Here is a 14,457-nt window from a genome sequence, read left to right as displayed (position 1 = left end):
GATGATCAGCAGAAGGCTCTTGAGACAGTAACAATTGTTTCCCCATCAGCCTAAATTAGATACCCCCACAACACACATTGTGTCAAAACAGTTCAGAAACTACCCCAAACACTTGTGTATACATTTATTGTAACAAAGCAACTGGTACACTTAAAATGTTAATGTGAACAGTTTTCCAGTGGAAAAGGTGGAGATCACTAGTATATCCTATGAGATTCTATAGGGTCTCTACTTTTTCTTAAATAACCTGTTAATTAGCCAAGTTCAAAATTACAAGAGGACATTTTTTGGGTTTTGTTTTTATTAAAAATGTCATTTTCAAACCTCATGGGCGTCTGTAAAACATTACAATGAAAAGTCAATCAACATAAACCCAAATGTTGAGGTGTCAAATGCCCACTTACCCCACCAAACCCCATTTAACTGTCTACAATAATAACCGTGTCATACCAAGATATCAACCCCAAAACATTTACAATCGCTGACAGGAACAAGCCGGTGCTTTCCGTTAGTACAACGCATGACGAAGAAAATGTGTCAACTCCAGAAGACCCCCCCCCACCCCCAAACTCTGCATTAAAGAAAATGTATAAAATAAAATGTGGCCAGGGATGCTAAGTTATCACTGCACCATTGCTTATCTTTATTCAACTCACAAGTTAACAGAAACCTTATTTATCATACATATAAATTGCTATTCGACTTTATTTTAGTCTAAGATGACGTGCAGAATGCCTGTACTTTTATTGGTCTTCATGGACATGTGTAGTAGTTTTATGACACGCGAGACGGCAGAGTTTTCTGATCTGGGAATTTACTCGTCTTCAGACATGGTATGGACAGGCGGAAGCTTGTGGAACAGGAGACAAGAGCACAAAATAATACAAAAATAAAATGAAAACAAAGCTTCTTGCTCCCAAGCGTTGAAGGATGATTAGAAGGAAAGAATGGGCAAAGGTATAGGTTGGAATATGTCCTTTTCTGCCTTAATCATCCTCGCCGTCATCCTGTAGAAAAGAGATACACGGTTAACCCCATGCCCGATGACTAACATTTCAGACAAGTGGCAGTCAACCAACAATTGTTTTTACAACGGTGACAATATTGTCCAAACAAGACCAGAGTGAATGACCTCTACCATACCTCTCCTTCTCCTTCCTCATCGTCATCTTCCTCTCCTTCATCCTCATCCCCTTCCTCATCGATGTCCTCCAAGCCCTCTTCCTCATCTTCCTCACCTTCCCCTTCCTCATCATCCATGTCAGGGACCTTGACGAGTTGAGATGTCATATGAATAAGAGTTCCCAAACATAATGCCAGCATGAGACGATTTACAGTCCAGAATCTAGGAATCCAGAAGAGATGTCTAGGTGGCTGGATATGGTTTTGTCATGCTCCGTAGAACCCTATGGTTATACAACACACTTCTGAAAGTGTCCCCGGAACACCCTTAGAAAAATCTTGCAGATGTCACCTTTTACAGAGCCACTTTTGTCTGACTATGGCCGTAATGCCAAGATATTTTGTACAATTGTAAGAAACATGCAGAATACTCTACCAGAGTAAGACGGTGCTGGCACCAATTCAAAAATGTTCAGCACACCATGGGCAGTCAACAAAGAACTATGGACAATAGCATGAAATCGTACCAGGTAATACTGCAATGGGTTTGGCCAGATGTCATCCTTAACGACCTCTCCTAGTTCGTCTGCCCCAGCGTCAGAGTGATCTGTGAACCAGGTGAAGAAGCTCTCTGGTTCTTCATGTTGCCTCTTCTTGCCAGCCTTGTTCGGCGTTTGGCCGGCACGCTTTGTCAGGTCCTGTGAGAGGGGACAAATGAATAAAAACACAAAAACAGCAACGCCACGCATTTTGCATCCAGCATGACGTCACAAGACAGGACTTGAAATATATATATAAAAAAGACTACATATAAGACACAGGTGTAAACATACCTTTCCAGCCTTCCATTTGATTTCAGTTGACTTTGAAGATGGGTCCCCACTTTCATTCAAGTGAAACTCTTTGGAGAGGATTTTGTTCTCAAAGTACGGGTTCTCATCGAAGTACTGGAAAAAAACAATATGGTTAATTTACGCGCCATTTAGTTTGAAATGCACGATCAAAAAGAGATGTAAATACTTACAAAATCTATTCTGTAACCCGACTTGATATCCTCAAACTCAGTCACCTCCACTCTGGTAAGGTAATGAAGTGCCTCCTCATCCTCTTCACCGAGAAGGGCTGAAACTGAGAACAAGAACACATTTACACAGAAAGTTTGTCACCGAACAACAGTTTGTATATCAACCCCTTAAATCAGACCGATGGAAACATTTGTCACGTGCAGAATCCCACCATGTACAATAAGTGTACAATTCCTCAAGAAAAGAACACAAACTAGTAAAATAAGAGCATGATATCTGAACTTACCCTGTGGGTGGTTAACAAATGTAGTGACCCAGAAGTTGGGGATTTTAGCTATGAGGTCTGACCGCTTCTGGAAGAATGGCTGGCGTAACTTATTGTACTTCTGCTCTACTTTTAAAATCTCCTCACTGGCCTGTTCGTTCAATCTAGAGGGAAGAGAATTGTGCAACACAATTTGACGAGATGTATACGGTAAAAGGTTTGTCTTATAAACCACAAAAGTTCCAGGATAATTAACTCACCTGTCAATTTCATTTTGTACTTCGTCAATGTGTTCAATAGCTTCTTGTTGCTCTTTTTCTGAAAGATATTAAATTCGTGTTAATTTTCTTGAAATAAATTTATGAAATTGGATGGGCATGTACATGTAGAACATCTTGATGGTAAAAATAAAGACATGGTAAAGAACCAACCAACGTAAACAACGTATAGTACACGAAGACTTGCGCATTGGGTACCCAAGCTAAGCATTCCACCATCTTTTGTAGTAACGATTACCTCTCAAGCTATGAAGTAAGTAGCTCTCTAGCCAAGCTAGCCAAAGTACTCTGATGCAGCTTCCTGCTGTTTCTCAAGGCCGCGTGGTTTGAATGAAGTGGCCGCCGCACGCTGGGGACTGGTTTCACCCCTCAGACAGCCGGTTGGCATAATAGCCGACTATTAGGATCTTACTAGCGCAATATTTTTGTAGTAATCTATGTCGACCCTAGTGCTGCATTTTGTTAGTTTACAATGGCAAGTAAGTACTTCTACGCGTGGGTGCAAACCGCGATGGCGGAGCAACAATGAATGTTGGGCCTCACGCAAACAAATGTTAGCTTGCTAGCCAACTTAGCTGCCGCATTTGTTAGTCTACTAACTAGCTGGCTATTTCCCAAACAACGTGAAGTTAACAAAACATGTGTAAGGTATTTAACCTTAAGAAGTTACTTTAATTTGGAAGTACACGCGAATTACACCCAAACCTGCGTGGCACAATGAGCTTGTGCAAGGCACAACATGGCCTCCTCCAACGACGTTGTAGCATAGTTGGCTAGCCAGTTAGCAAGTTCTGTTCTCACTACTAGTCCTGCAAGAGCCATCACATTTCACCGTTGGCTAAAGCCTCCATCAAATAAGTACATCGTTTTGGACTAACTAAAGAGTGTTCGCTTAACCAAAAGTATACGCCATGGTAACAGTTTTGCAATATAAAAACTATAAATTGCGTTGTATAGGAGGCCGCCATTTCTTACCGGAGGTCTCGTCCGCTCCATCATGATTAGAGTTTTCCTTTCTAACGACTTTCGCCGACGAGGCTGCCATGATTTTCGAACACCGTAGATGTTTGCGTCAGAATATATATTCCCTGTTGTTTAGACTTCTCCTCGGGGAAGAGAAAGGTGAAGTTCCACCTTGAATGGTGGAGAGTGCAAATAAAGCGTGTCGTGAACGAGAGAGGCTTTGCTCATGCACACACTCTCCTCTTCTCGCGCTCGCCAGAACGCGCACCCCCCCCAACTCCTCCCCCAACAGAACGGGTTCGCCGTGTTGAAATCGAATACTTTAAAAATGCATCCTTCCTTCTTTCCTTGGCGCGATCAAACGATTTCCACTCAAAGTAGTGTTTATATTTCTCCGGGGCTGCAGTTGGATACTGTAGTCATTGTACAGTGTTTGTAATATAGCAAGCCAACCACTGAGAGAAAACCGCATCTAAAACTAAAATGTTTCTTCATATTTTGATGAATGCGCAGTTGTGTGGTTTTGCTTTGCCCAGCCACAGGCAGCAACTCAAATTTAATCACAAGACAGCCTTTGTGTATTTTGCTCTTTCCTACTGAGCCCTGCACAAGTCACGAGTTCCTGACGAAGGGAGTAACAAACCGAAGATTGACCAAGTCAAACTAACCTTTACCACGGCTGTGTAACATGGTATAGGTGAACGTGTTTCTTCTGAATATTAGGTCGTGAAAATGCTTTCATTTGAGGAAATAAAATCTTCTTTAGAACATGCAGGACAGTCTCACGTTCTGCAATTTTGGTCTGAACTTTCTGGGGATGACAAAAACACATTTCTGGTTGAGTTGTCTCAGTTGGATTTAAATGAATTGCGCGAGCACTGTGAACGGGCGGCGGAGTCTGCTAAAGCTGATCATTCCGCAACAGCCGCGGACCAGCAAATTGAGCCAGTATCTTCAGAATTCATCGGGAGCATTCGGAAGAGTGATCACACCGCCTTAACTGGCTGGGAAAATGAAGGTAGGCTACTGTATTCTCGATATGAGAAAAGTAAACACTCAACTAGCTAATTTGAAGTGAAATCAGGAATTGCCAATAACGAAGTAATCCCCGCCTCGAGATGGTGCTGAAGAAAATGTAACCTCTTAAATTCATAGACAGCGATATGGGATGCAAGGATTGACCGTCCACGATATACAAATGATAGTTTTAAGCATGTTTTAAATCTATAGTGTTTTTTTTTATGTATTTATTTTTTTATACAGTGTTTAGAAGCATTACTCCATTACTATTCCATCCAAGCGTTTAAAGAGCGTTGGGCCAGTAACCGAAAGGTTGCCGGTTCGATTCCTCCTGCGGAATAGGTGCTAAATCTGTTGACGTGCCCTTGAGCATGGCACGTAATCCTAATTGCTCCTGTAATTTTCTCTGGATAAGAACGTCTGCTAAATGACTAACATGTCAAATTTGTGAAACAAGTGTATATTTGTGGGGCTCTGATGCGGTACGACAATTGCGGTACGAGAAGTTTAAAAAATATTTACGAAATAAACTTAAGTAAAATATAAACACAATAAAATAAAACATTTTTGGGCCTTCCTCTGACACCGCCTAGTATATAGGTCCTGGATGGCAGGAAGTTTGGCCCCAGTGATGTACTGGGCTGTATGCACTACCCTCTGTAGCGCCTTACGGTTGATGCCGAGCAGTTGCCATACAAGGCAGTGATACAACCGGTCAGGATGCTCTCGATGGTGCAGCTGGATAATTTTTGGAATGATTTGGGGACCTATGCCAAATCTTTTCACTCTCCTGAGGGGGAAAAGATGTTGTTGTGCCCTCTTCACAACTGTCTTGGTGTGTTTTAACCATGATAGTTTGTTGGTGATGTGGACACCAAGGAACTTTAAACTTTTGACCCGCTCCACTAAAGCCCCGTTGATGTGAATGGGGGCGTGTTTGGTCCTCCTTTTCCCATAGTCCACGATCAGCTCCTTTGTCTTGCTCACGTTGAGGGAGAGTTTGTTGTCCTGGCACCACACTGCCAGGTCTCTGGCCTCCTCCCTATTTTTTAGTTTTTCATTTTAGCTTTATTTAACTAGGCAAGTCAGTTAAGAACAAATTCGTATTTTCAATGACGGCCTAGGAACAGTGGGTTAACTGCCTGTTCAGGGGCAGAACAACAGATTTGTACCTTGTTCAAATCCCTGAGCTGACTTGCAACCTTCCGGTTACTAGTCCAACACTCTAACCACTAGGCTGCCCTGTCGCCCCAGCCCCATAGGCTGTCTCATCGTTGTGTTGTCAGCAAACTTAATGATGGTGTTGGAGTCGTGCTTGGCCACGCAGTCATGGGTGAACAGGGAGGAGGAGGGGACTAGCATACACCCCTGAGGCATTTCTAGCTAGTTTCTAGCTAGTTAGCTACACTGTTGAAACAATTCCAACTAGTCTTTACTTGTGATTGGAGTTCATTCTGCTGCTGACATCTGCCTCTTAGGCTTACTAACAAACAGTTGAATTGAAGCCTTCCCTTGCAACCCAAAAGGAAGCCACTTCTACACTGCCGTTCAGAGCTGGTTCCTTCCCACTGGGCACACATGTCAACTCAACATCTATTCGACGTTGATTAAACGTCGTTGAATTGAAATGGCGTGGAAACAAAATGTATTCAACCAGTGTGTGCCCAGTAGCTTCTGCCTGCAGGACAAGTGTAGGTGCCAGCGCTCATGGGGTCAGTGAAGTGGGGGAGGGGGAATTTTCCAAGAAATTAGCTAGTTTGATGGGAAATTCATTTAAATAACAATAGAGAAAACAATGAAAAAATGTAATGATTAAAACACTCTCATAGGAGGACAAGGGGGCAGGTGCTCAGACACCCTTAGACCTCTATCTGTGCCTGGGTCCCACTGTCATTTGAACGTATGGCAATTACACTTACATTTTGATCACGCATAGGTCAGGGATTTCCGAAATGTGTATTTTTTTGTTGTAATGGTAAATGAGGACTGTCAGGCCACTGTAGTGCACCAACATAGTAGCTTACTCTATAAAACCACAGCAAATGCAAATGTTGATACTAACACCTGTTTGGTGAATGTCAGTGTCAACCTTGTTTCTTTGGTTTGTCTGTGCTCTGCCATGGTGCTGTAATGATTGCTTTCTTTCCTCTGGTATTGTCCTTTTACAGGGTTTTTGCAAATTTCCCAGAACAGAGTGGCTGTGCTGCTGTTGGCTGGTGGCCAGGGGACACGTCTTGGGGTTTCATACCCCAAAGGGATGTACAATGTGGGTCTCCCGAGCAGCAAAACTCTGTATCAAATCCAGGCAGAGCGCATCTGCAAAATACAGGAGCTGGCGAATGCAAAGCATGGATCAAAGTGCACAGTACCATGGTGAGATCTAATGGCAGTCAATTGACTGCTCTCATTTTATGAGCTGGCACAATTTCAATTCAGTGCAATATGTGCAGAATCAGATTCATTTCCAAACACATGATCAAAACAAAATAAAAAACAGTGCTGTTAAACAGCAGATCACACAATACTACTACTGCTCAAAAAAATAAAGGGAACACTAAAATAACACATCCTAGATCTGAATTAATGAAATATTCTTATTAAATACTTTTTTCTTTACATAGTTGAATGTGCTGACAACAAAATCACACAAAAATTATCAATGGAAATCAAATGTATCAACCCATGGAGGTCTGGATTTGGAGTCACACTCAAAATTAAAGTGGAAAACCACACTACAGGCTGATCCAACTTTGATGTAATGTCCTTAAAACAAGTCAAAATGAGGCTCAGTAGTGTGTGTGTGGCCTCCACGTGCCTGTATGACCTCCCTACAACGCCTGGGCATGCTCCTGATGAGGTGGCAGATTGTCTCCTGAGGGATCTCCTCCCAGACCTGGACTAAAGCATCTGCCAACTCCTGGACAGTCTGTGGTGCAACGCCACGTTGGTGGATGGAGCGAGACATGATGTCCCAGATGTGCTCAATTGGATTCAGGTCTGGGGAACGGGCGGGCCAGTCCATAGCATCAATGCCTTCATCTTGCAGGAACTGCTGACACACTCCAGCCACATGAGGTCTAGCATTGTCTTGCATTAGGAGGAACCCAGGGCCAACCACACCAGCATATGGTCTCACAAGGGGTCTGAGGATCTCATCTCGGTACCTAATGGCAGGCAGGCTACCTCTGGCGAGCACATGGAGGGCTGTGCGACCCCCCCCCCCCCCCAAAGAAATGCCACCCCACACCATGACTGACCCACCGCCAAACCGGTCATGCTGGAGGATGTTGCAGGCAGCAGAACGTTCTTCACGTCTGTCACATGTGCTCAGTGTGAACCTGCTTTCATCTGTGAAGAGCACAGGGCGCCAGTGGCGAATTTGCCAATCTTAGTGTTCTCTGGCAAATGCCAAACATCCTGCACGGTGTTGGGCTGTAAGCACAACCCCCACCTGTGGACGTCGGGCCCTCATACCACCCTCATGGAGTCTGTTTCTGATCGTTTGAGCAGACACATGCACATTTGTAGCCTGCTGGAGGTCATTTTGCAGGGCTCGGGCAGTGCTCCTCCTGCTCCTCCTTGCACAAAGGCGGAGGTAGCGGTCCTGCTGCTGGGTTGTTGCCCTCCTACGGCCTCCTCCACGTCTCCTGATGTACTGGCCTGTCTCCTGGTAGCGCCTCCATGCTCTGGACACTACGCTGACAGACACCGCAAACCTTCTTGCCACATCTCGCATTGATGTGCCATCCTGGATGAGCTGCACTACCTGAGCCACTTGTGTGGGTTGTAGACTCCGTCTCATGCTACCGCTAGAGTTAAAGCACCGCCAGCATTCAAAAGTGAATAAAACATCAGCCAGGAAGCATAGGAACTGAGAAGTGGTCTGTGGTCCCCACCTGCAGAACCACTCCTTTATTGGGGGTGTCTTGCTAATTGCCTATAATTTCCACCTGTTGTCTATTCCATTTGCACAACAGCATGTGAAATGTATTGTCAATCAGTGTTGCTTGCTAAGTGGACAGTTTGATTTCACAGAAGTGTGATTGACTTGGAGTTACATTGTGTTGTTTAAGTGTTCCCTTTATTTTTTTGAGCAGTGTATATTTGCAAACTTAAAAGTTATCAATTTGACTGAGCGTTCCTGCTCTCTGACATTGGTTTTCCTCTGTGTGCTCTATGCTACTGTTCTGCCATCATCAGGTACATCATGACCAGTGAGTTTACCCTGGATCCTACCAAGAAGTTCTTCCAGGAGAATAAGTACTTTGGTCTGGATCCCTCTGACGTGGTCATGTTTGAGCAAAGGATGATCCCTGCTGTGACCTTTGATGGAAAAGTCATCCTACAGGACAAAGGGAAGATAGCTATGGCCCCAGGTAAGAAAATGGCATGGAGTTGGTTGACAGATTAAAGTGAAGTTTTTATTAAAGCAGGAATATGTAACTTTTTGGGCAACCTGACCAAATTCATATAGAAATGTTAGTTACAGATCTGTCATTCTCGTTGAAAGCAAGTCTAAGAAGCAGTGGGCTATTTCTATGCTTCTCGTTCTTAATTTTTTAATTTTTTAATATTTTTACTTTCGGTTTTGTACACCACTTTCAAACAGCTGAAAATATAATATTTTTGGTTATGGAAAAAATTTCAAGGCAGTTTAGATGGTATAATGAGTCTCTACTCCCCTCAAACTCAACTCTGGACCCCGAAGCCAGTTCCACTGCATTTTTTCATTGTTCCCATTTAATCAGCGACTGCTTTAGACTTGGGACACCAGGTGTGTGCAATTAATTTTTAGGTAGAGCAGAAAACCAGCATGCTCCGGACCTCGTAGGGTAAGAATACTCCTGCCCTACACAATGACTGCTTGTTTTGTCAAATAAACTGAAATTAGGCTACCTATTAGAATTTTAACAATCAGGAAAGACATATTCCCATTCACCCCTTTAGCTTTGTGTGTATTAGGTAGTTAGTTGTTCGGAAATTGTTAGATTACTTGTTAGATATTACTGCACTGTTGGAACTAGAAGCACAAGCATTTCGCTACACCCGCAATAACATCTGCTAACCATGTGTATGTGACCAATACAATTTGATTTTGATTTCTGCATATTGCATCTTTAATGCAATTTAGTTGATCGGGGCAGTTCATATGAATCCATGATTCTCTTTTCCGTCTCTCTAAACTTTTAGATGGAAATGGTGGCCTGTACCGAGCACTGGTGGATAACAAGGTACTTGAGAACATGGAGGAGAGGGGTGTGGAGTACCTCCACGTCTACTGTGTAGACAACATCCTGGTCAAAATGGCCGACCCTATCTTCATTGGTTTCTGCGTGAGTAAAGGAGCAGACTGCGGTGCCAAGGTAAACAAAGGCGAATCATCACACCTACAATGTAATCATGCGGGCATGTTTTCCTGATTCACACTTATTAGGTTGTATACTTGTTATAACTTGGTCACATGCATGTTATTTATATGCACATTTGGTTCTACATTCTTAAGATTTCAAATGTTATGACAGTTGACATGACTATTTCCAGGTAGTTGAGAAGGCGTACCCAGCGGAGCCGGTGGGCGTGGTATGCAAGGTGAAGGGTGTGTACCAGGTGGTGGAGTACAGCGAGCTCCGCCCAGAGACGGCCGAGCAGCGAGACCCAGGAGGAGAGCTGGTGTACAGCGCAGGAAACATCTGCAACCACTTCTTCACACGGCCCTTCCTCAACGAAGTGGCACAGTGAGTGAGATGAAGAGATGTATACTGTAATGGGGCAAAAATAAAACCACTATGTACAAGTCATGTGCACAACACTTCAGTAAGAAGAAGAATAAAAAAATGAAAACAATTCTTACTGAAAGTAATGGTTGAATAAATTAAATTATTATTATTTATTTTTTTGACCTTTTATTTAACCAGGCAAGTCAGTTAAGAACAAATTCTTATTTTCAATGACAGCCTAGGAACAGTGGGTTAACTGCCTGTTCAGGGGCAGAATGACAGATTTGTACCTTGACAGCTCGGGGGTTTGAACTTGCAACCTTCCGGTTACTAGTCCAACGCTCTAACCACTAGGCTACCCTGGAATGGAATGAGTTGAAATTACATGGACCCCACTCCTGCACAATTTTGCACACTGTCACTGTCTTGTCATATTGCATTGCTGATACAACTGTCTGGGCAAAACCAACTTGTGATATAACAGTTTGTAATGTCTTCCATTCGTCCACCTATCTCCTCAGGAAGTTTCAGGGCCAGCTGAAGCAGCACGTGGCGCTTAAGAAAGTCCCTTTTGTGGACAGGGAAGGAAACCTGGTGAAACCCACCAAGCCCAATGGGATCAAAATGGAGAAGTTTGTTTTTGATGTCTTTCAGTTTTCAAGGTGAAATTCAAATTTTGTGACTGATTTGCATTACACAATTTTCCTAGTTTCCAATATTTCAATGATATTCTAGACAATTTTACTAATGTTACATAGTAACCATAAATTGACTGCTTATTTTACCAAAATGATTGCTTATTTAAACATAATTTATATTAATGCATGTAAGATATAATGTAAACGGAACACAGTAAAATATTTTGCTACTGAATGACATTCTCCAGCACACCAAATATGAGACATTTTCCTCCTGACATTGGCAGGAAATTTGTGGCATTTGAGGTTCTGAGAGAGGAAGAATTCTCGCCATTGAAAAATGCTGATGGGGCACCTCTGGACACTCCTACCACAGCCAGACAATCCTTACTGGCACAGCATTACCGCTGGGCGATGGCTGCAGGAGCCAGCTTCCTGGATGCCCAAGGGAAATCCCTACCTCCTAGACCCAGGTGGGAGTGAGCGCAACTCTACATAAAATATGGGGATCTCAATGGGGATTAGAGGGTGGGTGTGTGTGTGTGTGTGCGCACTTATCTCACCAATAAATCACAGTTGGGATTATATAAATTGCAGACATCTTTTATTTTTTCCTATATGTTGTTCTGTCCAGCACCTGAAACATTGGGATAATGATATATTTCCTTTTTCAAATTCTTGTTAGGGTGACACGGGATGAAGACCCCCCAGCTGTCTGTGAGATCTCCCCGCTGGTGTCTTTCTTCGGAGAGGTGAGGCCACAACAACAGTTCCTACGTGATGTCACTTCCTGCCCTTATTTCCTCCTATTGGAGTCTCCTAACAATATGACCATTAATATTTAATCTGCAGGGTCCAGTGTTGAGTTTCTCTGTAAGGTTACACTAGACTGAGCAGTTACTTCGCCACTCTAATATTGTTAATGTGAACTCATGGCAAATTAGGAAAGTGTTCTGTTTTATTCTCGTCCTCAAGAACATATCTACTGGCACTTTCCCATGAGAGTGGGGGGAGGTGTATTTTTTTTACTCTAAATGCACACTTTCAAACATGTTAGATATTGCTGCACTGTCGAACTAGAAGCACAAGCATTTCGCTACACTCGCAATAACATCTGCTAACCATGTGTATGTGACCAGACCAATAACATTTGATTTGACTAAAGCTGCTCTCTCCATGTCTGTCTCCCCCAGGGTTTGGAGCAGCTGCTGGGACAGAAGGTCCTGACGACCCCCTTCCTTCTGGATGAGAACAGGGCAAAAGAACTCCTCCAGGCTCAGTAGCTAGCTCTACAGTACACTGTTCCCATCAGATGGGCTTACCTCTTGAGCAGTTGGGCCTGTTGATATGAGCTGCTCATTCCTTGGCTTGATTTCAAAATGGAGCCTTTTGTTGCCCCTAATGGCATGTTTCTCATAGAAAGTAACCTACCCAACCCTGTTTAAGTGTAATCTGTTACTAGTTACCTGTCCAAAATTGTAATCAGTAACAACTTTAGGATTACCAAAAATCATTACTGTAACCTGATTACTTTGTTACTTTTAGATTACTTTCCCCTTAAGAGACATTAAAAGAAGACAAAGGCTACAACAAATGCATTTGGTGTGCCGTTATAGTGGTCAGACTCGCTCAGGTGGAACAAACTTTAACTTGCGCCTTTTTCAATGCTTAATTTAATGTAATTGAGAAACCGGAAGGTGTCAATGTATCCTTTCTGAATTTAAAAGTACTCGAAGAAGTAATCTTCTAGTTTTTCAAAAGTATCTGTAATCTGATAACAATATGTAACTGTAATGTCTTGTAACTGATTACAGTTGTTTTTTTTGATTATCAGATTAACTGATTACATGTAGAAGTAATCAGTTACTCCATAACCATGCTCATAACTATCTGGTCCTTTCAGATTTTCATGAAGTGTTGAGGAAAGGGAACTTAAGGGTCTGTTTGGAATTCAGCACCAGAGCACAAAGATGCATTGGCAATTACAAGGGAATTTTTGTATCCACATTTTTTTTCATCCAAACATGCTCATTACAATGTTGTCCCATACTCTTCCATGATCTATTGCTTAAAAGGAAACAAATTATTCTAGCACTTTAAGACACATTGTGTTTATCTTCTGATTATACACATTTCAGTTAATTTTATGGACATAATTTAAACGGGATACACATTTCAGTATGCATTTGGAAAAGTGAAATCTAAAAGTTATTGATAAAGCAAAACTCAAGTACTGTAATCATGATACCTTAATACCAAGGAACTAATATAAAACATCTGATTATATTTTTACTTTATGATACACTTTGAGGAAATGAATTGACCTTTTTTACCCTTTTTTATAATGTGTCAAATGTTAATGATCAAAGCAACTGTGGAAATTATAAAGCTTTTCTATACCCCAGCCTTTCTGTATGAAATGCATCTTTTCTATACCCCAGCCTTTCTGTATGAAATGCATCTTTTCTATACCCCAGCCTTTCTGTATGAAATGCATCTTTTCTATACCCCAGCCTTTCTGTATGAAATGCATCTTTTCTATACCCCAGCCTTTCTGTATGAGATGCATCTTTTATTTTACATTTTTCTTTGCCTCTTTGGTTGTCAGTAGATACCACAGCCAAGAAGTTCAAATTGGCTATGTTGTAAAAATGAATAAAAACAAAAAAAATGTTTGTCCTAATTTAAGGTTATACATTAAGTTAGCGTCATAGTTAAGGATTAGATTTAAAATGACATTTTAAGAACATAAATTGTAGAACGCGGCACTGTTTATGACTTTGTGGCTGTGGTAACTAGTGACAACCCTCCCCTTTGGATCATCATAATTCAGTCGAAAATGAGTCAATATTGCCATCCAATGGTAACATAACGCTTAACATGATTCAGTTTCCATCCAGTACAGTACACAGATTTTTTTGTTTGTTGCTACGTTCATATACTACTCGGAAATAACAACCATCGGACTGAACAAGTCGGGGTAGAAGTTGTTTCCCATATTCCAACTCATAATTCTGTTTTTGAGGATCATAAATGAACTGTTTTGGCGTCGTAAAATCTTTATATGTCCCGTTGTTAGATAGCACTTGAATACCAAACACATTTCCCAGTCAGCGTTCTGGAATTCCTAGAGGAGGACATTAATTCAGCAAAAATCTATGTACACGATGATGTCATCATGTACCACGTGAATGCAACTGACCAATAGAACGAACGTATCCGTAGGAACGACAGCAACCGAACAGTAATATTGCAGCCCTCCAGAGATGCTTTCGATCATATTTATTAGAGAGAAAAGGATTTGAGTGCTTTTTGGTGGTTCGGACAAAATATAGTCAGCTCACTAGTTGTCAGGTTGTATGCATCTAAGCAGAAAGCTTGGTATGTTAATTTGGGGATTTAGTAGACCTTACTGTGAACTGCTTACTT

The 14,457-nt window shown here is 42.1% G+C and overlaps 2 protein-coding genes across 2 annotated transcripts; one reads left to right on the top strand and one right to left on the bottom strand.

Annotated features, from left to right (window-relative positions):
* Window positions 1-109: 109 nt before the first annotated feature.
* Window positions 110-4,572, bottom strand: LOC109868869 (protein SET-like). The gene is made up of 8 exons (XM_020458610.2): window positions 3,666-4,572; window positions 2,673-2,730; window positions 2,434-2,576; window positions 2,147-2,250; window positions 1,956-2,069; window positions 1,650-1,820; window positions 1,144-1,269; window positions 110-1,007 (listed from the first exon to the last, which is right to left on the bottom strand). The coding sequence occupies exons 1-8, from the start codon at window positions 3,733-3,735 to the stop codon at window positions 987-989; spliced, it is 807 nt and encodes a 268-aa protein (XP_020314199.1). The 5' UTR covers window positions 3,736-4,572; the 3' UTR covers window positions 110-986.
* Window positions 3,939-13,434, top strand: uap1l1 (UDP-N-acetylglucosamine pyrophosphorylase 1 like 1). The gene is made up of 9 exons (XM_020458609.2): window positions 3,939-4,671; window positions 6,842-7,046; window positions 8,874-9,049; window positions 9,864-10,036; window positions 10,215-10,408; window positions 10,912-11,052; window positions 11,316-11,501; window positions 11,714-11,780; window positions 12,222-13,434. Exons 1-9 carry the CDS (start codon window positions 4,386-4,388, stop codon window positions 12,309-12,311), a joined length of 1,518 nt encoding a protein of 505 aa, XP_020314198.1. The 5' UTR covers window positions 3,939-4,385; the 3' UTR covers window positions 12,312-13,434.
* The last annotated feature ends 1,023 nt before the right edge of the window (window positions 13,435-14,457 follow it).

Source organism: Oncorhynchus kisutch, linkage group LG23 (genome assembly GCF_002021735.2).
Source record: "Oncorhynchus kisutch isolate 150728-3 linkage group LG23, Okis_V2, whole genome shotgun sequence".
Lineage (NCBI taxonomy): Eukaryota > Metazoa > Chordata > Actinopteri > Salmoniformes > Salmonidae > Oncorhynchus > Oncorhynchus kisutch.
Note: the sequence above shows the minus strand (reverse complement) of the source record. Positions and strands in the feature narration are given on the sequence as shown.